Source organism: Ananas comosus, linkage group 21, assembly GCF_001540865.1.
Source record: "Ananas comosus cultivar F153 linkage group 21, ASM154086v1, whole genome shotgun sequence".
Classification (NCBI taxonomy): Eukaryota; Viridiplantae; Streptophyta; class Magnoliopsida; order Poales; family Bromeliaceae; genus Ananas; species Ananas comosus.
This window is the reverse complement of record NC_033641.1, coordinates 9014131-9038565: the sequence shown is the minus strand read 5'-3', so window position 1 is coordinate 9038565 and position 24435 is coordinate 9014131. Positions and strand designations below refer to the sequence as shown.

Genomic DNA, 24435 nt, shown 5'->3' with positions numbered 1-24435 from the left:
GCTTGGCGATAGATACATCAAACGTACTAGGGAAAACTTCAAAAATTTCTCCTGTGGTTTCGTAGTTTCTCACTCTGCTCCTCTGTGGTTTAAAATGTATCAAATTGCCCTCCTGTAGTTTCGTTTTTATCTTTTTGGTAGCTTTTTCGTTAATATTTCATTAAATTATATACAAAAAATTTCAGATACCCATCTAGATTTATCAAATATTCACTTTAGTACCCTTTAATTTTAACTTTATCACTGATTTAAGAAAAAAAATAATGAAATTGATAAGAAAAAGAAAAAAAAAAAACCACCGAGGGGCAAATTGATACATACCACAGGGGAGCAAAGTGAGAAACTACGTAACCACAGGCGGATTTTTTTTGAAGTTTAGGCGGATTTTTTTTGAAGTTTTTCCATTATATATTGATTTGAGTGTACATGAAAAGCGTTGGTGTACCCACGTGATGATGTCTCCAATCAGACGGTGGAGAACGCGTTCGACTGATTTTAGACCAGCAAGTTAATCTAATAATAATGTATGAGGTCCCCATATAAATGCTTGGAGATGGATACATCAAACGTACTCTGGATTATATATTAATTTGCGTGTACATGGAAAGTATTGGTGTACCCGCGTGATGATGTCTCCAATCAGACGGTGGACAATGCGTTCGACTGATTTTAGACCAGCATGTTAATCTCATAATAATGTATGAGATGAGATGTTGCAATAAGTTACACTTATTATTAGGAATTTCAACAGGTCGGATTTGTGATAGATTTTTAAAATTTAAATCCGAATCCGAAATCTAAAATCGTAAACTGAACTGGATACTGGACCAAAAATTCGAAATCCGAATCTTAAACAATCATTTTTCTTTACCACATATCATGGCAATATAACATCGAATATTTATTTATATTATTCAATATAAAATCCATTCGAGTTCAGGTTTGATTTGGATTCAGATTGAGTACAGACAAAATTCATATCTGAATCCATATCAATCGAATTTTTATTTTCTATTTTCATATCCGAAACCATATATATTTAACATCGAATAAATTTGCTAAATTTGGATTCGAATTCAGATAAAATTTTAGATATCCGTAGCTATTGGCATCCCAAATTATACCACAAATTATTTCTATCTAAAAATGGATTCAATTAATTGCCAATAATTTTAAAACACACTTTTTGTCTCAATGAGTAGAGATCCCCATCTATAGAAATTTCGTATGTACGAAAAAATAAAAAATTATATTGAAAAATTATATGAAAAGCCACCTCATGTGCGACGGTGTAATTTGTCGTATAATATACTGCTTTAAGATTCGGGTGATATATATAATGGCCAATGGATTTGACCATCTTATTATAAAGAGTCTCTGCATATAATTTTTATTTCCTTTAATCGAAACGTTTAATTGTTAACTATTTATCAACCCCTATGTGAAACAAAAAAAAAAGGGAAAATTTCAAATACCCCCTTGTGGTTTCTTTTTTTTTTCACTTTAGCACCTTGTGATTTAAAATGTATCAAATTAGTACCCTGTGGTTTCTCATTTTATCACTTTAGTATCCTGTGGTTTAAAGTGTATCAAGTTAGTACCCTGTGGTTTTGCACTTTATCACTTTAGTACTCTGTGGTTTAAAAACCATATGGTACTAACTTGATACAAAAATAAAACCACAAAATACTAATTTGATACAAAAATAAAATTACATAGTACTAACTTGATACATTTTAAACCACAGTGAACTAAATTGATAAAGTGAGAAACCACACGGTACTAACTTGATACACTTTAAACCACGAAATACTAAAATGAAAAAGTGTGAAACCACAGGGGGCCCAAAAAAAGAAAACACTGCATGAATACTATAAAGAGATTTTAAACTATAACACAAACAAAAAGACCAGTAACTGAGATTTTATCACTCTATAGGTAGAATGCTAAATTGACCCTCAATATAGGAGGAGAAAATACTTTTTATTTAAAAATAATAAGATTGAAAGGTTTATCTCTTATTTGCGTTATTCTCTCCAACTGCTATAATTAGAGCTACAACCAATTTAGATATAGTTTCAACTGTCTGCAGAATTTAATCTACCAAACCAAAATATCCTTTTAAATTTAAAGATTCTCTGGTCAAAATTTTTAAGTCCCATCCACAATCATCCTTCATTATAACCCCCCTAATTAAACAAAATGAATTGTATTTAGCAACTCAGTTTACTGTTCAAATGAAAATGAACTTAGGGCATGTTAATGGGTGATATAAATCGTCGAAGAGTACCGGAACATAAACATGCCCTGTTGGAGATATATCAACGGTAAAAAAAAGTACAAAACTTATCTAAACTATGAACCATTCTGAATCAACTACCTAATCTTTCAATATTTCGATTTTGCAGTACAACCTTTCAATTTTTTTTAATTTGAGTCGGTAAGGTACTTTGACTTCGAAATTTAAACTAATTACTCACTTTAATAAATTTATAGTTTAGATTTGCATCAAGTATAATGACAAAACCCGTTAAGGATAAATAATGCATTCATATTTTGAAGTTAAATGCCGTTTGCTGACTCGAATCAAACAAATTGAAAGATTGAATAATAAAATCAAAATTTTGAAAGGTTGGATAGCTGATTCAAAATTGTTTATAACTCAGATAAATTCTGTATATTTTTACCTATATCAAATTATCTATTGAGGAAGAAAAAGGTACTCGATCAACGGAACAAGGGTAGGACGCCCCATTGGTGCAAGAACCCTTCGCCGGTGGTGACTTCAAAGACTAGAAGAGCGAGCACGGCTAACATGGCGGCTCGGCCGTTCCAGGTTTCCGCGCTTTTGGTCCATCCCCATTCCCACACAGTCACGGGAGGAGGGAGCTCCCCGCGCTTCGAGTCGTAAGCAGCTAATAGCTCTTCGACACTCCCGAGGGGAACAAGTGACTGTTGAAATCAATTTATCAATTTTAAAAAAACAAAAAATGAGAAAAAAAAAAAGAAACATTATCACCCGTTCTATAGCATTCCATCTGATTAGAACTCTAAAATGTAAAATGAATTAAGTCCCTGTACTATCCTGATACTACGAGTCGGTTTCAAAACTTTTCGCTTCTCATTTGCAATGATTTCCTTGTTTCAGTTTTTACTTGAAACAGGGTTACAAGGATCATTTGACAGCAAAAGTCCACGAAATTCTCTTTTTTTTCCCCTCTTTTTCAACCAGTGGAGATGAATTGCAACATATGTGAAAGTTCAGGGAAGTGTTTGAATAAAATTTTCAGGGATCAAGTTGCAATTTAAGAATAAAAGAGAGATTGCCAAAACATCTTACTCTCAGATATATTAAAAAGCATAAATATCAGATATTGAGAGATGAAATAAACGAAATTGATATGAATGTAATAGTAGTTACCTGACGAGCCTCAAGATTCGAAACTGCCATGGCTCCTACATAAGGGAGGCTTTCAATAACAGCATCTGCAAGATCTGAAATAAACGTGGGCTCGCATCCTAACGCAGGGACTCGACCCCAGTTCTCAATACCAGATTTTAGAGCCAACTCCTTGTACTCGACATCAATTTCTTCTAAAGTTTCAATATGTTCACTAACAAAACTGCAAATCATACAGGAAGTAGCGAAACTGGCGGTAATCAGCTATTTCCAATTCATCTTATAAGGGGCACAATCAAACTTACAGCAAAAGAGAAGGTTGAAGGAGATCAGAGTTACCCTAAACCCTAAATTTGATATCAAAGTACTGAGCGAAATAATACCTGATAGGAACAGCTAAAAGATTTTTCACTCCTTTTTGCCCAAGCTCAACAATTGTCTCATCAGTGTAGGGCTTCAACCATTCAACAGGTCCGACTCGGCTCTATCAAATCCAGTCAAAAAATTGTCAGCTTGAAACAATCAGAGAGTATAGTATTCACAAACCAAAAGCAGCAGTAGGAGCAAAAAAGATGGAGAACTGTGAAAGGAACAGAGTCTTGCATTAACTGACGCGGTGCAAAACTATTTAAGCAAGCTACATTAGTCATTTCTCCCATCACCTCTATGCTATCAAAAAAGTCTAGCAGAAAATTAAAGAGCTCGTATACCATGATTTACCTGGTAAGCAAGTGTACATGGGTTGGTGATTCCACGTTTCTCCAGCTCTTCCATAATCAGATCGACACACTCCTCCATCTCTGCTTTGTATGGGTCCCCGGCTTCTTCGACATATGCTAGCGGCACTCCATGAGCACTAAAAAATATCATGACCTACAATTCAATAATAGAAAACGAAAACGATCATACAAATTAATTCAAACAAAATCCAGGAAACAACTATAGCATATGCTTAAAGGTGAGTAATAACTTAAGACTCCGAGGTCATAAAAGCTTGAAATAAGGCAAACTTGCAATGTTTTCTTTCCTAATTTGAAGAAATAAAAATAAATTGGATACAAGGTAGTTACTAGATTTTTTTTTTCTTTTTTTGGTTTTCTGGCCACTGCAAGATATCCTAGTCAACAATTGGATCATTTCTAAAGTATTACAAATATGACCACCTGTCCAGGTAAACTTAAAATATTTTGTTATTGTTACCTATATATTATTTTACTGCCGTACAATATATAAAAAGAAGTTCCTTGCCTAACAAAGAAGCAATCTCACAATAAAGCACAGATCATATATAACTGCCAATTCAAAACCTTAAAGATCTTAGTAAATAGATGAAGATACTAGTTAAATTGTTGCATGACAGGTGCATCGAACAATAAATGTATTATTAGACAATTCAAAAGCAGTACTTGCCTAAGCAATAAAGGCCAAGTATCAAAAGCTCTAAAACAACAAATTGATAGAATCATTCTAATGTTGAACGTCGCTATACTTAACAGAGCACTAACCATGTTAGTTTTGACACTATTCTGTCTGTTTCTGATTAATGTTAAGAACAACAAAAAGGAAAAGAAAAGAAAAAAGAAAAAAAAAAAAAGAGGAGTCGTCGGTGCTCACTGTTAGTATTGACTCATTCATAGCTATTTTATTGGTTAATATCCAAAGAGAGACAAAATAAAGCTGAAAGAGGGTCCTGATATGAACATTGTCATGAGTTAAGCACTTCTGTAGTTCATACCTTCTGAGGGGTTGCAAATTTGGACAACTCTTTTTCGATTAAATTTGCCATAGCCTTGATGTATCCTTCACGCTGGTACCAGGATGGTATAACTGTGTGTTGCATATTGACCAAATACTCATCCTCCCTAGAGTACTAAATAAAAGTTATACAGTTGATTTCGGAAAAAGCATCGTAGAAACTAATATTTGAACCTTTTATGGTATTACCTGAATATACTCTCCAACAAACGAAGACTTGAACCACTAGTTGATATAGAAAACTGTGGATAAAGAGGAAGCACAACAAGTTTTGTGATACCATCCTGCTTAATCTGGAAGAATACCAAGAAGAATATCAACTAGATCAGCAATGCAATGTTTGATCAGATTATGGACTGAAGTAAAACTATCTAGCTATCACAGCAAAACCTTTTCACATTAAAGCCTCTCCAAACTAAAGTATCGATCTTCCAAAAAAAAAAAAAGATATGCAAAATCATCAACAAAAGGAACCATCATCATGTCTTCCAATTTCATGTCATAGCGAAGCCGCCTGCTTAGCATTACAAGCAAGAGTAGGGGCAATTTTCAGCTATTTTTGTCTGTAATTCACATAACTACTTAGCTGCCATTAAAATAAAAATGAGCTCCTAGGCATATGTCAAGCTCAATGCGCTACCAGTTCTATAGCTTCTTCTGTGAATGGATGCCAATAGCGCATTCCAACATACACCTTTGCAGGGACATTTTTGTCACACAAGGCCTTCCTCAGCTCCTCGCCCTGCATTTTATAATAACATCCCTAAAAAGTGTTAGAGACTAAATATAAGAACATACAATTAAAAGGTTATTATTACAAGTTAAAAAGAATCAGCAAATGAATCAAGAGAATAATAATACAGAAGGAGAGCCCCCATGAAATATCTCAATCTACTTCAATGACAAAAAGCAAGGACCAGGGATGCCTATTACTTTTAGCATGCAGAATAAACACAATAAAACATTGAAGTAAAAAATGAGAAATTAGCAGTCTGGAATCTGAAGCTAGATTGCAATTTCTTAAGCCATTATGCTCATGGAAACAATCACTACTAGGGACTACTAATGTGTAGATCTAGGTTCACTTCTGCAAGGGAAGCTCAATTACATATAACTAAAGAGAGTGAGAGACATTATCATTCCCATTGCCTAACACCCAGCTACAGGCAGCCATCATGATTGGGCTGAATATAATAAAACAAGAGTCAAGAGGAACGTCCCCCTTTCCTTCTCCAATTGGTGACCACAAACTCTTAAACGATACTCAAGTATAAACAACCTTCCTTGAAACCTTATCTCAGGAAAGCTATACAGTGACAATATTATACTCAAGCCATCATATTGTTGTTGCCTCTACACTCTCCCTATCGGTTGGTTAAACAATGACAGATAGTTTTCACTTATCAGCCTACCTATATCATTCAGAAAATCTGTACAAAAAATATAACTACTAAAAACAATAATGCTCGACCTAGAGGCTAAACTCAAGAAAGATAACAGCTTCTAAAAAGACATGAAAGGAATCATGCCTGCGCATCAGTTATTTGCCGAAGCGGAGAACCGCCGCCAATTGAAGCATAACCTTCTTTGCTCTTCGGCGCTCTAACAACAGATATAAACTGTGCCAATGGCTTTTGAAGAAACCGGAACATCCTGGGAAGCCGGATTATGTCCTGTCAGTTATGCACTATCAGTCAGCTTTTGCAATTTACCAACAAAATGTATAGGTTAATACCAATCCCTGAATTTCACCAGAGATTCAGTTAAATCCCTGAACCTCTAATGTGCATCAGACGCCTCAAACTCTTTATACTGTTTCACATCAGTCCCTCCTGTCATCCTCCCTTCGAACAAAATACACCTGTACATCTTTGGACCTCTCCATCAGTCAGCCCCCCTTGCCATCTCATAAATCAATCCTACTATTCATTGAGTAGAGGCCTTCTTTATTTTGAAAAATGGATGGTTTGATTGAAACTAAGAGAAGGGCCGGAGGGTCGACAGGGGTACGGTGCATGGATTAATCGATACACCAGGTGCAGGAAAAATTTTCTCCTCCAACGGACGACAACAGGAGGTATTAATATAAAACATTACAAACAGTTTAGGCTCTTGATGCACACTCCAAAAGTTTGGGACCAAAATGAATCTTCACTAGAAGTACAGGGACTAGCACTGCAATTTAACATATTTGAAAGATAGAGTCTAGTATATGCCATGCCAACAATGGAATATGCATTAAACTTTCAAAATCAAGCAAAGGGTAAAATAAGTAGCAGTGCTCAATTATTCATTTACCGGATCAGAGAAAAGATTAAATAAGAAAGGCTGCACATCATCAAGAGTCTCCGGACCTCCGAGATTCAGCAACAAGACTCCAACTTTTTCATTGCCAAGAACAAGTGAAGTTGATGCAGGCTGAGATTTGGAAGTAAGTAGCGCCTCTGAAGATGAGAAGCATCTTTGGAAGGAATGCCTAGAATCAGATGAAGATGGATGAAACCATGCAGGGTAAATTTTTGAGACTACGGAACTCTTCCTAGCGTAAGCTTCAATTTGGCGACCAGAAGAACATTTAGATGTTTGAATTGAGCATGTTGGCAGCAGAACAGCCCTGTTACATACACGATAGAACAATCTTAGGAGTTACTAGATAGCTGAAATATATTTCATAAGAGAAAAACAATAGGAGAAAGGTGAAAGGGAAAACAAAATCAGTCAAAGTTCGGGAAAGTCCGAAACTTGCATGACTGTCATTCAATCCCTGAAAATAGACAAGGAATTTTTTTCTGCAAGTGTACTCAAGGATAATGCGATATCACAGATACTCCTCGGAATTCATATTTGCAGAAGCGACTCTATACCAATCTTGTAAATATTAATGAATACACCGAAATGTAACCTCGAAGAATTTTGCGTAATACATGTTAAAAATTGCTTTTTGATAGCGAAGAAAACTAAGGTCTAATCCGTGCACTCAAACGAAAAGTGCATTAAGAAAAAAAAAAAACTATCAACACAAACAAACTTTACAATTACTCCCTTCTAAAAATTTTTGAATTATTTGTGAAATCAATCGCAAAACCAACTCTTTTCTCAACAAATTAAAATCCCCACGCGTGCACATCAAAGGAGCCACATTTCTCCAAACCAAACGCTACAACCTCGTCGGAAGAGCCCTAGGCTGCGCCAACTTGGGAGCTCCTCCCACTTCCAAATTACCCATCTCGGATCCACCCCTCGTGCTCGCCTGGTGCGACGACGACAACCTCTCCCCTAACCAAAAAAAACAACAACAAAAACCCCCCCAAAAATCACCAAAAAAAAAATCCCCAAAAAAGCAGAGAAAATCGCATCAAATCGCACCAGAATCGAAGCATAAAGAGGAGGAGGACGAGGGCTTGCTCACAGTGGGAGGAGGGGGAGGGGAGGGAGAGCGCCAACACCTCGATCCCCATTTGCGATGCCCTAATTTTGTGTGCACGCCGCTCCTCTTCGTAGCTACGTCGCTCGCTCCTCACTCGCTATTCGCTAATAATTAGGGGAGAGAGAATAAGAAAGAGAGAGAGAGAGAGAGAGAGAGAGAGAGGAATTGTTATTATCCGCGACGATTGGTGGGGACTATTCCTCGCCCAGTTTGTGTGAGCCGGCGCGCACGTGCGGAGTGTGGAGAGTAGAGAGTAGGGATGCTAATGGATACGGATACTTGAAATTTTATTCAAATTTGAATCCTCACGAAGCGGGTTTATACGATGCTGAACTGAGACAATTTTGCATGTATGAGTATAAAAAATGAAGACCCATAGAATTGGATTCTGGTATGAATTTTGTCCGTACCCTTATCAGAATCCGAATTGATTATATATATATATATATATATATATATATATATATATATATATATAAATATAGTTGAGCTGGAATGCTATCGATAGCAAACGGTGCGTTGCATCCATTTGTTTTCGATGATCGACTTTCAAATCAACGATCCCACCGTTGAACAATCTATATCACATTGAAGTATCTAAGAAATCAATATTTCAAATCTTTTCAACATCATTTACCTAATGATCAAAGGGTTCAAATTAGTTCATTTTAATGGTTGTATATGAGGGTTTTTTCGTTTAAGCGGTTGTAAAGCTATCCAAATCAATTGAATTTATTAGAAAATTCTTTAAACTATTTAGAACAAGATCTATACTCTCGATCATGATACAAAATTTCTATCATCACTTTTAGAGGATATTCATTTTCACCATTCATTTTACACCCATTTAATGGACAAGAAAATAATATCGACAAAGTATGTAAATTTGATTCTAGAATACTTCAAGTGGTATATGATCATTTTCAACGGTTCCTGATCGTCGATTTGGAGGCTCCATCATCGAAAACAAATGGGTGGGCAACAGAGCCCGTTGCTACCGATAGTATATCCAGCTCAACTCTATATATATATAATATATATATATATATATATATATATAATATATATTATATATATTATATATGATTGGCTAAGATGAGGCTAGATGCTTATCTCCGTGCTTCCACTTTATTTTCGATGTTTGGACTTCGATATTGACGATCGCTCTGTTAGATTTGATCTAGAGTATTTTGAATATGTAGAAAATAATTTGTCGATTTTTCAATATCATTTGCCTAGTGATCGAAGTGGCTCAAATCAACGGCTGAAATAAAAATCTTACAAAATATGATGATCATGACATTAAAATTTTAGATCAAAGTTATTGATCTTGTGTTTATATGGTATAAAAGATTTCTATCAAAATTTCATGTGATTTGAATATTTCACACCGTTAAACTTCGCAACCGGCTCACCACGGCCGTTAAAATTATTGATTTTGAGCCCCTTCGATCACTAGGCAAATGATATCGAAAAATCGCAAAATTTATTTTCTAGGTACTTCAAATACTACTAATCAACTACTGACGTGAGCCATGTTCGATTCGATGTAATCCAATCATCGAAAACAACTTGGAAGCCTTCCATAAGCATACCAGCCCACTCTTGGGCTAGAATACTATTAATAGTATTTGTCCCCTTTTGCTATCAAGTTTTTAGTTTTTAGATCAATTTCTTTGATCATTTCTAATTATTGGATTAAATATTATAACCCAGTGAGAACCACTCAATCATAAGGGACTAATATCATTCTAACTCTACAATTTCTCATTCAAAGGTTAAAAACTTGATAGCAAAAGATGTCAAATATTATCAATAGTATTCCAACCCAACTCAGAATATATATATATAGAATTAGATTATATACTATTAATAACACCAAGTCATTAGTGTCATTAGATTTTCTGCCCTTGGATGAAGAGATGTACAGTTATGATGATATTGGAATCCTAGGATTGAGTGGGTGGTTGGTTGAATAATAATCTAACATGTAGCGATGATCTAAATGGTAGATCTAATGATGGAAAACTTAATAGCATCAAATATTTGGTACTAATAGTATGGTAGTCGGACTCTCTCTCTCTCTCTCTCTTTATATATATATATAGAACTAGACTNAATTAAAAATATAATACATAAGAAAAAATCATTAACTTCCCAATATCAAAATATTTGCCAACTCAATATCAAGAGTTTATATTTCAAATAAAATAATTTTTAAAAAAATTTAAAAAAATTCAACTCATTAGAAGGCTAATTAGAGGGCAACTCATTAGAAGGCTTATTTGAGGGCAAAAATTAGTGTACTTAGAAAAAGAAAGAAAAACTGCTTCTCTTTTTTTTTTTATTTGTTTCCGAAACAATAGAATAGTATATATATATAGAATTAGGCTGGAATACTATTAATAGTAAAATGCTTTTTTTGCTATCAAATTTTTAACCTTTGGATGAAAAATTATAGGGTCAGGATGATATTAGTCGGTCAGAGTGATCCCCCTAGGGTTGAGTGATCCCCACTGGGTTATAGTATTTAATCCAATGATTATAAATAATGAAAAGAGTTGATCCAAAGGCTAAAAAACTGGTAGCAACAATTGGATTTTGCTACTAATAGTAGCCTAGTCCAACTCTCTCTCTCTCTCTCTCTCTCTCTCTCTCTATATATATATATATATGTGTGTGTGTTTGTGTGTTTGATGTTATGTTTAAACTTGTATTTTAAAATTTTATATTTTAATATAATATATTTGAAATATAGTAAAAAATAATAATAATTGTTTCAGGTTCTGATTTTTTGGGTTTAGTTTCAGGTTTTATGTTTTAGATTATTAATCGGGTTTGTATTTGTATATGATTTTTTGAAATATATCGGATACATCGGGTTCTGATTTAGATTTCATATTTGGGTTCGAAGTTTGAAAAATTCACCTCCAAATTTGACACGTTGACATCTTTAGAGGGAAGTGCTAGTGGGAAGGTGTAGGGATGCAAATGGATCCCAGTTGCTGGTGATCCCAAATCAATCCTACCCGAAAGGGCTGGTAAGTGAGAACTTAAAATAAAAAAATTTTAATCCCATCCAAATCCTCTCCTATTTGCTAAGAAATGGAGCAGAAGGTGAAAAACCTCTTCTTTCCTATGATCCGCTCCGATATGCAAACAGTCCACCAAAAAATAGCTCTCATTTAGTCCTATCCTAAATAGAGTGGTAAGTAAAGACAAAAAATTAAATAAAATTCAACTAGTCCTGAATCCGCTCTGATCTGCTAAGAAAAGATAGTTTTGAGCTATGCCATCAATACGGGTACTGTATTGTGTCATTGTTCGCACGATACGGTACGATGAATATGACTTGTGCGATGGGCATTTAAATCCATGTTTGCTAGTTGCTACTTTCAAGTGATTTGTTAATTTCACCGAAGGTAAAGTTCAAATTGAAATAGATATTCAGATGAATTAAGGTTCAAGTAAAAATTAATTTTCTTTTACTATTTATTTTATAGCTGTGAAAATCAAGTATTTTGTTTTTTTGTTTAGCCAAAAATAAATAGCATAAAAGCTAAAGTTTTTCACAGTATATTTTTTTATTATTTTTTATATTTTTTGCTCCATAATTGACTTTAACCTTTGATGGCCCCAAGTCAATTTAATATTTTGAGAAATTTGAGTTTCTATCGATGTGAAATTACGGTGAATGTAAAATTGTGATATTATTGTAAAAATATAATTTTATTATTGGCCAATTTGCATAAAAAATTTACAAATTTTCAGCTTTTGTAAAACTGGGCCGCCATTTCTGATTTTGCAGATTCAGGTCAAATTTTCAACAAACTAACCAAAATACCTTTATTCCTTTCTCTCTCTCTTTTTTTTCTTCATTCATTTTTTTCTCTCCGACCTTACCGCTTCCTCCACCTCCTCCGCAGCCTCGGTGATGGTAATGAGGGCGGTGCCATCACCTCTTCCTCTATCTCCTTCTCTGACGACGTTGGCGGCCCTCGGTGACGGTAACGAGGGTGGCACCACCTCCTCTTCCTCCGCCGGCGCCAGTGCCAAAGAAGGAGAAGGAGAAGGAGAAGGAGAACTCGAAACGGGCCCAGGTGAGAGCGAAGCGGACGGAGGCGATGAGGTCGTTATCGAGGAGGTGCTCGCTGCCTGTAAGGGTGAGGAAAAAAGATACGCCCATCTCTAAGGAGTGAATAAAGATGCAGAGGGATGAAAAAAACAAGAATAAAATGAAAAAAAAATTTCTCTTTGAAAGATCATTATATATTGTTGCTATTACCGAAAAGTTTAAGAATTAGAGAAAAAGAAAGAAAAAGATGAAGGTTGTACTATTAAAATAAAATTGTACTATTTAATATAAACATTGCACTCTTTGAGATGAAAATTACACTTTTTGAAATAAAAGTTGCACTCTTTCGACAAAAATTACACCGTTTCAGAGAAAATTGCACTATTATCTGACCCTCATCGCCTCAGCTTCTTCTTCTCTTTTTTTTCTCTTCCCTTGACCCTCTTTTCTCCCTCCCCCTTCGACCCCCATCCTCACCAACACAAGCCTCTGTACCCCGTGCGCCGCATTAGAGCTTCGAAACACGTAAATGACCTCATCGCCTATGTTCGCTCCGCCCTCACTCGGGTCCCTTCTAAGTTATCCTTCTCCTTCTCTTTCTCCGGTGAGGGCAGAGGCAGAGGAAGAGGAGGCGGGGCCGCCCTCGTTACTGTCGTCGAGGGTCGTCAGCGTCGGCGGAGAAAGAGATGAACGAAGAGGAGGTGGCACTGCTCTTGCTACCATCGTCGAGGACCGCGGAGGCGGTGAAAGAGGCGATGAGGGTCGGAGAGAAAAAAAAAACGAAGAAAAAAAAGAAAAAGAAGAAAGAGAGAGAGAGAGATAGGTTGTTTCGGTGTTTCGACACTCAGATGTGGCGCACGGGGTAGAGAGGCTTGCGTTGGTGAAGATCGGAGTCGGAAAGGGAGGGGGAGGGGGAGGGGGAGGGGGAAGAGGGGGTGAAGGGAAAAGAAGAAGAAGATGATGAGGCAATGATGGTCAGAGAATAGTGCAATTTTCTCTTAAATAGTATAATTTTTATCGAAAGAGTGAAACTTTTATTTCAAAGAGTGTAATTTTCATATCAAAAAGTACAAAGTTCATATTAAACAATACAATTTTCTTGTAAAACAATGCAATTTTATTTTAACAGTATAACCTTCATCTTTTTCTTTCTTTTTCTCTACTTTTTAGACTTTTGGGTAGCAGCAACAATATATAATGGTATTTTGAAGAGAGATTTTTTTTTTCTTTATTCTTTTTTATTTTTTATTCTTATTTTCTCTACCCTCTGCATTTTTGTTCGCTCCTTGGAGATAGGTGCGTTTTTTTTCTTCACCCTCATGGAGCGGCTAGCACCTCCTTGACAACGACCTCATCACCTTCGTCCGCTCCGCTCTCATCTAGGCCCGCTTCGAGTTCTCCTTCTACTTCTCCTGCATCGGCAGAGGCGGAGGAGGCAGCGCCGCTCTTGTTACCGTCGCCAAGGACCGTCGGCGCCAGCGGAGGAGAAGATGGAGGAAGAGGATGTGGCACCGCCCTCATTACCGTCGCCGAGGCCGCAAAGGCAATAGAGGAGGCGATGAGGGTCGGAGAGAAAAAAAAGAACGAAGGAAAAAAAAAGAAGAGCACTTAAGGGCTAAGCCATAACGCTCGCGAGCTTCGATCCGACTCAACCCACCTGGACGTTGGGCCTCTTGCCGTTAGGTCTCTTGTGGACCACATCTCCACTCAACTTATTAGGCTCACCCAACTCAACTTATTAGTTTCCTGGGCCTATTGTCACGGGTAAGAAGTTGGACCTATTTTAGCCCAATAATAAATAGCTAACAATCCCCCTTCCAACACCTGCACGTTAATGCAGCATGTAGGAATCAAACCCGTGCCACTGGCTCTAATACTACTTGTGGATCGTAAGCGCTAACTAATTATCCTAAAAAGCATGTGCTGACCGGAAAGGCGCATCTATCGCACTTAAGGGCACAACCACAGTGCTTGCGGGCTTCGATCTGACTCAACCCATCTGGACGTTGGGTCTCTTGCCGTTAGGTCTCTTGTGGACCACACATCCACTCAACTTATTAGGCTAATCCAATTCAACATATTAGTCTCCTGGACCTATTATCACGGGATAAAAAATTGGACCTATTTTAGCCCAAGATAAAATTCAACATAATGGTATTTTGGTTTGTTGAAAATCCAACTCGAATTTTGCAAAATTGAAAAAGGTAGTCTAATTTTATAAAAGCTCAAAATTTGTAAATTTTTTATGCAAATTGGCCTTATTATTTACAGTGTTTGACATTGATAAAAAGGATTAGTTTAATTAAAAAAAGAAAAGAAAAAGAAATTCCTAAAGTTCTGTGTGGTCATCACTATTTTGTAACGGTTCAGTAAATTTTTCCCCAATTAATCGAAAAAACGAATTTGGGGAGGGGCAAAAAAAAAAGCGAAACCCTAACCCGAAACCCCAAATTCCCCTTCGATCGATCCCTCTCTCTCTCCCCCCCTTCCTTCAATCCTTCTCCGTCCACCGCCGCCGCCTCCGCCGCCGCCGCCGCCGATGTATGGATCTCTGGCGCCGCCGCCGCATCGTCGACCCACAGTGTGATGGGTAATCGCCTCTTCTATTGGATGCTTTTATGATACAATGTACAGTGCGCTCCGTGATCCTTTGTGATCTTTAAAATGAGTTTGTGTTAGGGTTTAATGTGTGTAGAGCCCCTCAATTGTACGCCATTTTGAAGTCGATACCTAAAATCTGCTTTTTTTTTTTTCAATCTAAGCTATGTTGGTGAATCGTGAAATTTCCTTAAATTTGCTGGCGATTCGTTAATTTAGCTAGCAGAACTGTTTATTTAAATGGAATCTTAATTTAGTTTGATGGGAATACCTCAAATTAGAGCAAACAAATATTTAGATTGTGTCTTTATTTTTCTTTAAAAAAAGTTGAAACGATCTTCGTACATTTTTCGCACCGAATTAGATTTGGTATGTGTGACAAAATGACAACAAAAAAATAAATTCCACTTTTTACTTTCAAGCACAATTTTCTTCACAGAGATTTTTTTTTTTTTTTGGGTTCTCTTTTGCTGGTATTTAATGTCGCAATGCTACACCTAAATTCATTCTTGCAAAGCAAGAATCTACCATATGGCATTCCATTTCATTTTCTTTTCAAGCTAATTTTTGCCCAACAATGCTAGTCGGTATGCGAATTATCTTATTAGTTTGCTATTTTGAAGTGCTTATAATTTTTCTTCTTCTCTTTCGCAATGCCACGAGGTCGCCACAAATTGTTTGAAGAAGCAAATTGAGTCTTTTGTATTGGTAGATCTTATTTCCAGCATTTGTTTGCCCTTTTCAGCTTTTAGCTTGATATTACGCTTTCTACATTCTGTAGACTCTTTCCAGTATTTATAGGATACATTTCTATTCATACTTAGTATACTTCTTAGTTTCTTTTGAGTTGATCACTTGTCAAGCTTATAATTGTCTCTCTTTCTAGTAATATGGATTCTGAACTTGTAATTGCAGCTAGACAGAACAATGCTGTGAAGATTTTCCAAAAACCTACTATCGGACCTTTTCAGCTTTTTGTCTGCTGTTGGACCCACCACTAGTCTACCAAATGAATCTAGAGTTTTTAAAGGGCTTCACACTGGAGGAACTTAAGGTACAATCCTACTTTTACCTAATACAGCATGGAGTTTTACTAGATATGCCTATGAATCTGAATTCTCTACCTCTGGTTGATTAGAATTTGGATGCACACTAAAGATTTAACACTATATGCACTTGATAAATGCAATTTGGCTTTAAGGACTTGATGGAGGGGGAAAAAAAATATAAAAATTTGATATTGCGGTTATAAAAGATAGAACGACTTATTGCAAACTTGAGGATATAAGTTGACTTATTTTTTCTTATTTGAATCCAGCATAATTGAGGTGATGAAATTCTATTATGATAGGCTGTTCCTGGGCCACTTTGTTGTTATTTTGAACATTTTTTCTTTTTTTCCTTTTTGTGAACTTTTGGCGCTATCCTTGGATATGGTTAACTTTTCTTGGGCACAGTTAGCTTGGGTAGTATCCTAGTGGTTAGGCACCATGGTGGGTTTTGGGGTGTGTTGGGTTCTAGTCCAGGTTGTTGAACTTTGGGGTTTAGTTCATTAAATCTGTTGCCTCGCACAGTGCTCCGTGATGCAACATAATTGTACCCAGGATAAAAATTTCAAGTTACTCATAGCTGCATATCCGTTACATTTCTTTTCTGTTCATCATTTTAAACTTCTTGATTGTTGAGTACTTGCCTTTCTAAGAAAGTCTGCTATGTTTCCCTTGCTGATTTATTCAAAGCTTCTTATACTTGGCATGTCCAGGCTATCTATCTTGTGAGCCAAAGATAATGTCTGAAGAAGCTAGAGCAATGTTAGAAGTGTATGACGACCCCTCAGATCGTAGATCCTTCTCCCAGGAGGAAACTAGCAGTGCAGAAGAGTCCCCAGAGGACACGCGGCTCTCGCTGGAATCCTCAAGCGATGCTGTTCCCTACATTGGCCAAATGTTTGAAACCCACGATTTGGCGTACGAGTTCTACAGTGAATTTGCCAAGCGGTGTGGCTTCTCGATTCGCCGCCACCGCACAGAAGGCAAAGACGGTGTTGGTAAAGGACTCACTAGACGGTACTTCGTGTGCCATCGTGCTGGCAATACCCCTATCAAATCATCAAACGATACAAAACCACAAAGGAATAGGAAGTCCTCTCGGTGTGGATGTCAAGCATACCTGCGTATAAGCAAGAATGTGGATTCGGGTATCACAGAATGGCGGGTCACAGGATTTTCTAATCACCACAACCACGAGCTTTTAGAACCAAACCAAGTGCGTTTTCTTCCGGCTTATCGGGTCATCTCAGAGGCTGATAAAAACCGAATCTTGATGTTCGCAAAAACTGGCATTTCCGTGCAACAAATGATGAAACTATTGGAGTTAGAGAAGTGTGTTGAGCCTGGACTTCTGCCCTTCACGGAGAAAGATGTGAGGAATTTAATACAGTCATTTAGGAAGGTTGATCAAGATGAGGACAGCATCGACCTCCTTAGGATGTGCAAGAACATTAAGGAGAAAGACCCCAACTTTAAGTATGATTTCACCATTGATGGCAATAATAGGTTGGAAAATATTGCTTGGTCGTATGCATCGTCGGTCCAATCATATGAGGTCTTCGGTGATGCAATTGTATTCGACACGACTCACCGTTTAGCTGCTTTTGATATGCCGCTTGGAATTTGGGTTGGCATGAACAATTATGGGATGCCTTGCTTCTTTGGTTGTGTGCTTCTAAGAGAAGAAAACTTGCGATCCTATACATGGGCATTACAGGTAGGCTACCAGATATGCTATTAATAAGGAATACATATATACTCTTGCAAGTTGCAAATTTCTGTGTTTATCGTTTAAGTATTTTCTCCTCAAAAACTTAATCTTGCCCTTGAACTTTCAAGAGTGACCCTCATATGAAAGAACTTTCTAACAAAGGTAACTTCTTCCCCCTAACTTGAGCTATGATTATCTTTTTAACAATTTCCAGGTGTGTATACAAAAATTCAGATTTTACAAGTGTAAATAGTAAGTAGATGATTTTGCAGTAATATATATAGGTAAATCCCCTCTTATTTATTTCTTGTAACGCTCTAACTTATCTCCTGCCATGACAGGTGTTTCTTAGCTTCATGAATGGAAAGGCTCCGCAAACAATCCTAACTGATCAAAATATGTGTCTTAAGGAAGTGATAGCTAAAGAAATGCCAACAACCAAACATGCCTTCTGCATATGGCTTATAGTAGCAAAGTTCCCATCTTGGTTCAACGCAGCTCTTGGAGAGCGGTACAATGAATGGAAAGTTGAGTTCTGTAGGCTCTATAATTTGGAAAGTATAGATGAGTTTGAGCTCGGATGGCAAGAGATGGTGGATTTATACGGGCTTCATGCAAATAGACACATTACCAATTTGTTTACTTTTCGAACATTCTGGGCTTTACCGTACTTGAGAAGCCATTTCTTTGCAGGAATGACTGCAACAGGTTTGTCAAAGTCAATAAATGCTTTCATTCAGAGGTTCTTGAGTGCGCAGACTCGCCTTGCTCATTTTATCGAACAGGTAAACTATGTCTGTTAAAGTGAGCTTTTACCTATTCAATGGCAATTCCAGTTATTCTTTTTATATTTTTTTTTTGTCGCACTTAAGTTTTATCTGTATGTCAGCATGTGGTTTTCCTTAAGAAATAATTATGGGAGTTTCTTTTTTCCTTAAGAAATAATCATGTGGTTTTCCTTAAGAAATAATTATGGTTTTCCTTAAGTTTCTTTTTTTTTTGTTCGTTTATATAGGTGAGGAACTAGAATCATATAAATATGGCTTCTAAAATTTGTAAATTTCAAGTTGTTTAGATGAAATAAGCAATTCTGCATTACTGTTAATAGGCTGCGGTAGCCATTGATTTTAGAGACCAAGCCGGGGAGCAGCAGGCGATGCAACAGAACATACAAAACATCTGCCTCAAAACAGGTGCTCCAATGGAAGCTCATGCAGCCTCCGTCCTCACCCCCTACGCTTTCTCCAAATTACAAGAGGAGCTTGTCATGGCCACCCACTATGCTTCCTTCCAGATGGAAGAGAACTGCTTCCTTATCAGGCACCACACAAAGATCGATGGTGGCCGAAAAGTGCTTTGGGCACCGCGGGAAGAAGTGCTTTCTTGTAGCTGCCACATGTTTGAGTTCTCAGGGATTCTTTGTAGACACACTCTAAGAGTGCTTTCGACCCTCAACTGCTTTCAGATCCCAGACCGCCATTTGCCCATCAGATGGCGGAGGGCCAACTTGTTGCCCTCGAAGATGGTGCAGGGCGCTTCTTGGAATGAGCAGTCGGAGAGCGTGCAGGCACTGCAGTCGATGATGTCAGCCCTAATAGCCGAAGCAGCCAAGTCGAAAGATCGTATGGATATCGCATCACGTGAGGTCTCGAGTCTCTTGTCTCGAATAAGGCAGCAACCTGTTTCGGTCCATGGCTCAAGATATGACTTTCACAAAGTTTAAGAAGTCACACTATTTGTTATTTAACATCCAAGCGATTGGTGGGGAAAGAGAGGGAACATAATATACCAATGTGAGACCAAATTCAGGGACGCAGCATGGGAGGTCAGTGCATTGTAATTGGAATAGGCACCTTTTCAGTTGCAAATCACGGTAGGAGCTATGTGGCTTTTGTAGTTCTTTGATTTGCAATGGCATAATGTACCTTCAGAAGAACTCATTTTGTCTTCATGGTTGCCAAGGGAATTTCAACTCACTTGATGGCACCAGGAGCCACCAACCTTTTCAGAAAGTTTCAGTCAGGACCCCAACCATTCTGTTGATACAATCTGGCCCCTCACGTTTTGCGTTAGTTTGCTATTTACCTGTTTATTAAGTCCCTCGATAAAATTGGACGAAATGCGTGTGTGCTCATAAAATGAGAAGTCCAAAAGTCATTTAAGTGGTCGTTAGATGATGGTTGCATAACCATTTCTTCTTAATTTGATGGGGAAGTTCAACTGAAAGGGTAACATTGTGTTTGAAATGTAAATACTAGGGATCTAATTGTAGGTGCTGAATGGTTGGGATCGAACTGAAACTACAGTAAAAGGTTGGGAACGCTCGGTGTTATTTAACTTTCATGGCTCAGACGAAAACAGTCGGTGCTTTTGCAGTTTTGAGGATACAGTATCCATGCAAAATGGTTGGTGTGGAGGTTCTACCATTTATATCATTATCCTGTAGGGACCCTTCTGTAAGATCTAACAGTTTTATTAATATCACTATGGCTATACATTGGCCATAAGTTTGTCAATAATTATTGCCTGACTATACATTGCCCATAAGTTTGTCAATAATTATTGCCTTCCAACAGTTGGTTTTTGGCTTATGGTTTTGGGTTCGATTTCAGCGGATTGCGTCTGGCTCTACAGTTTGTAAGATCACCTCCACAGAAGTTATATCAGGTAATTTTCTATCCAAGTTTATATTTGATTGATCATTACTCAAAGTTTATGCCCTTTGTCTTTTAATAGAGTTTATATAAATCAGTCAAGTATATAATTGATTGATCATTGCACAAATCTTCTACTAGAACAACACTGCTGTTTAGACCTGATTGCCAACTTTTAGATCTTCTTTGTACTGTGATAAGTAACCAAACTTCTAGATGAGATCCTGTTTTTTTTGGTTTTCCGGAAACACTACTATATAATAGCTAGAACTAGAGCATCTATTGAGGGCCATAATCATATTAAAAGTAGCTTAGTAGAGAGAACTATCACTAAGATATGTGTTCCAGTATACGGTACTGAATTCTAAATATTTACTACCGCGATCGTTCTTCATGTAAATACACCTATTTTTAGCACTGTGACATATGCTATTATTGTTGTTTTCATATGAACTACTTTGCATTATTGCAGTTTTTTTTTTTATTATTTTCTATAACAGTATGATTAAAATAATTTTGTATAACTTAATGTGAAAGATTAATAAGTATTCTTTCCATTAACATAACTTTGACTGAACCATGTGGTTGTGGTCCAACTCCAAAGAGGGCTATTGAGTGTTTGTTTGTAAATTTGATTTTTTTATTTTCCTATTTTAAATTGTATGAGAAAGGTGGATAGAATCTAACTCCATGCGTATTGCAACTTCATATTTTAATATTTAAAATAGACAATGTTGTCTTAGGGTTAGCTCATCAAATTGTGCTCATATGTTGCAAAAGTGGCAAAGCTCAAAATCATATGCAATGGGAAATTTGGATGCATTTGCAGCTATTTTGGGAAGTGTTGTGGGTGAATTTAACTACTATACGAATTATGGAGTTGTTTAATAAAAATTTGGTTCAATTTGCTTATTTAGATTTTTTTTTTAATTTATTTGTTGAGAGAGAAAGGTAGCAAGCGATCTGGTTCGTTCATTTTTTTTAGAAATGTAACTCAGCTAGAAAGGTGAAGCAATTATGCTTCCAACTTGGGGCCTTTTAAGTACAAACTTAATTTAACTTTTTTATGGATCAATGTGTTTATCTTAGACCTGTTTGGTGTTGAGAGCCATCTTAAATTCTTAATACTATTTCATGCAGTGAATTGGGGTAGAAGCATGTAGATATTTTTTTAATTTTTTTTTCTTATTTTGTTTCTCAATAAAAATACAAATCATATTGTATGAAATCGAAAAATTACTAAGTATATTTCTATATATTTTTACCTCAACTCAGTTTTGTTACACAGCTTTAAATAGTTCTAAATACCAAATGGACTCTTTAATGATAATTTGGATAAATTTGCTTGTTTGGAACTTTGCTATTGTCCCTTTCCCCTATTCCACAATTCCATTCATTTTTTATAAAGATGTATTAATGGACCCTGGAATATACCAAACTATGATTCTTTTGAATGGATGTTGTAATTTGGACTCTTTATTTATCTAATGATGATTAATGAGGGCTTTTTTATTCACCCAAACCCTTAATCATCATACTTGCCTTGTAATTAGTTAGCTTAAACTCGGATTAATGCCGTGTTTTGTAATGCGGTGGCCAAACTCAAAACACGATCTTGGGGGCTTCCTTTTCTTGTTTCGTTTTGCTTCTTCGATAGCTGTTTCCACCACCATTTTATTATAGTAGAGCTTCAGAATGCTTATTAATATATCTAAATCTTTTTAAGTTCTAAAGCGGGTGAGTTTAGTTACAGCATTTACAGATTAGGTCTTAGTTCGTCGATACTTGTTCTCTCATATGATCCATTATGGACTTAGCTCTCCTTTGGGGGAGATTTTTCTTTTTTGTTTTTTTTTTTTATAATATATGAAGCTGTAATATCAAACTGTTTCAATCTTAAAAACTCACATCAAACATCCATGCAAATTCGAAGTGATAATAATCATGAAAAATCATGTACTGCTACAAATCATAAAACAAAACCAATTCAAATCCCCCACCCATCAAAACACACAAGAAGAATCAAAACCACTAAGAAGCGGCGGCGGCGGCGGCGGTGGCGGCGGTGGCGCAGTCGAAGCCGCAGTCGCAGCGGGGGCTCTCCTCGAAGTTGGCGACGCCGAACGAGGCCGAGAGCGGCCCGACGTAGAAGCTGAGCTCGTCGCCGCTCCGGTCGACCTCGTTGATTCCGATCCACAGGAAGAGCACCTTCACGCTGACGCCGTTCAGGTTCTTGATCGCGCCCGACTGCACCGTCCCCGTGATCTTCTGCCGGTACTTCAGCTGGTACTGCCCCGCGATTTTGAACTCGCAGTCGTCCTCCGAAAGGTAGACCTCGAACGAGCCGTCCTGCCGCAGCAAGTAGCTCGTCACGCCCGCCGGGAGGATCCCCGGCGGGAAGTCGAACCCCTCGAGGACTTGGTACGCCGTCGGCAAGCCATAGATTGGTCCCTTGCGGCCGCCGAAGGCCGAGAGGATTAGGGTTAGGATTAGGAGAAGGATTAGGGTCTTTTGGGGTCTGGAATAGGCCATGTTTTTTGGGTGTGGTGGTGATGCTCCTGTGGGGGGGGTGGTAGATCAAAACTGGATCTATATGGGAAATGTGGCTTTGCGAGAGGTCCAAAAAATTATTGAAAAATTATTGCGTGCACCTGGTGCACAAAAACAACCTATAAGTCAAATTAGAATCTACTTCATTAAGGCTGCGTTTGGTTCGGGTATAAGTAAGAACTGCTAGTTCTAGGGATAGGTACAAGTTCAGGTATAAGCAGGAACTAGACCAATTTTGCGTTTGGATGAAAATTAGGTTGTTCCTAGGAATAAGATAAATAGTGTTTGGATGGTTAGATTGGAACAAGAGGAATATGAGTTATAATTTGAAATTAAAATTATATTATGTAATTAATAGTAATAAAAATATTACTTAAAAATAAATAAGAAATTAATTATTAATAATTAATTATAAATAATAATTATTAATAATAATTAATTATAAATAATAAATTAATAATATGGATTATCTAATTAATAATAATAATAATAATTATTAATTATTAATAAATAATAATAATAATTAATTATTCTTATTAATTAATTATAAATAATAAATTATTAATAATATTGATTATCTAATTATTAATAATAATTAATATTAATATTTATTAATAAATAATAATAATAATTATTATTTAATTATAAATAATAAATTAATAATAATATCCATTATCTAATTATTAAGAATAAGAATTATTAATTAATTATTAATAAATAATAATTATTATTAATTATTAATTATTAATTATAAATAATAAATTAATAATAATATCGATTATCTAATTATTAAGAATAAAAATTATTAATAATTATTAATAAATAATAATTATTATTAATTATAAATAATTAATTATAAATAATAAATTAATAATAATATCGATTATCTAATTATTAAGAATAAAAATTATTAATAATTAATAATAAATAATAATAATTATTAATTATTAATAATTAATTATAAATAATAAATTAATAATAATATCGATTATCTAATTATTAAGAATAAAAATTATTAATAATTATTAATAAATAATAATTATTATTAATTATAAATAATTAATTATAAATAATAAATTAATAATAATATCGATTATCTAATTATTAAGAATAAAAATTATTAATAATTAATAATAAATAATAATAATTATTAATTATTAATAATTAATTATAAATAATAAATTAATAATAATATCGATTGTCATTAAGAATAATA

At 36.0% G+C, this 24435-nt stretch overlaps 3 protein-coding genes across 7 annotated transcripts; 1 reads left to right on the top strand and 2 right to left on the bottom strand.

Annotated features, from left to right (window-relative positions):
• LOC109726407 (ferrochelatase-2, chloroplastic) lies at positions 2095-8724 on the bottom strand. 2 transcript variants are annotated; one of them, XM_020255978.1, is made up of 11 exons: positions 8565-8724; positions 8320-8431; positions 7454-7769; positions 6685-6828; positions 5796-5897; positions 5345-5448; positions 5136-5262; positions 4121-4273; positions 3784-3884; positions 3422-3623; positions 2095-2952 (listed from the first exon to the last, which is right to left on the bottom strand). In XM_020255978.1, exons 1-11 carry the CDS (start codon positions 8611-8613, stop codon positions 2728-2730), a joined length of 1635 nt encoding a protein of 544 aa, XP_020111567.1. In that variant the 5' UTR covers positions 8614-8724; the 3' UTR covers positions 2095-2727. The 2 variants fall into 2 exon arrangements, with proteins under 2 accessions (XP_020111567.1, XP_020111569.1); XM_020255980.1 differs by lacking the exon at positions 8320-8431 and having other exon boundaries at positions 8522-8724.
• LOC109726498 (protein FAR1-RELATED SEQUENCE 11) lies at positions 15038-21761 on the top strand. 4 transcript variants are annotated; one of them, XR_002220539.1, is made up of 7 exons: positions 15038-15247; positions 16171-16309; positions 17018-18021; positions 18357-18800; positions 19124-20457; positions 20628-20682; positions 21398-21761. XR_002220539.1 is itself a non-coding variant. In XM_020256111.1 (5 exons), exons 3-5 carry the CDS (start codon positions 17044-17046, stop codon positions 19736-19738), a joined length of 2037 nt encoding a protein of 678 aa, XP_020111700.1. In that variant the 5' UTR covers positions 15038-15247; positions 16171-16309; positions 17018-17043; the 3' UTR covers positions 19739-20590. The 4 variants fall into 4 exon arrangements, 1 of the variants encoding a protein (XP_020111700.1); XR_002220537.1 differs by having other exon boundaries at positions 20628-21761; XR_002220538.1 differs by having other exon boundaries at positions 20592-21761.
• LOC109726499 lies at positions 22586-23251 on the bottom strand. Its single transcript, XM_020256112.1, has one exon. The coding sequence runs from the start codon at positions 23199-23201 to the stop codon at positions 22701-22703; it is 501 nt and encodes a 166-aa protein (XP_020111701.1). The 5' UTR covers positions 23202-23251; the 3' UTR covers positions 22586-22700.

Coding starts and splice junctions, on each gene's coding strand:
- LOC109726407 (XM_020255978.1), bottom strand. CDS start 8,613: ATGGGGATCGAGGTGTTGGCGCTCTCCCTCCCCTCCCCCTCCTCCCAC. Junction 4,274..5,135: donor AATTTGCAACCCCTCAGAAG/GTATGAACTACA, acceptor ATTGAATTGTAG/GTCATGATATTTTTTAGTGC. Junction 2,953..3,421: donor CGAATCTTGAGGCTCGTCAG/GTAACTACTATT, acceptor TGATTTCAACAG/TCACTTGTTCCCCTCGGGAG.
- LOC109726498 (XM_020256111.1), top strand. CDS start 17,044: ATGTCTGAAGAAGCTAGAGCAATGTTAGAAGTGTATGACGACCCCTCA. Junction 18,022..18,356: donor CCTATACATGGGCATTACAG/GTAGGCTACCAG, acceptor CTGCCATGACAG/GTGTTTCTTAGCTTCATGAA. Junction 18,801..19,123: donor TTGCTCATTTTATCGAACAG/GTAAACTATGTC, acceptor TACTGTTAATAG/GCTGCGGTAGCCATTGATTT.
- LOC109726499 (XM_020256112.1), bottom strand. CDS start 23,201: ATGGCCTATTCCAGACCCCAAAAGACCCTAATCCTTCTCCTAATCCTA.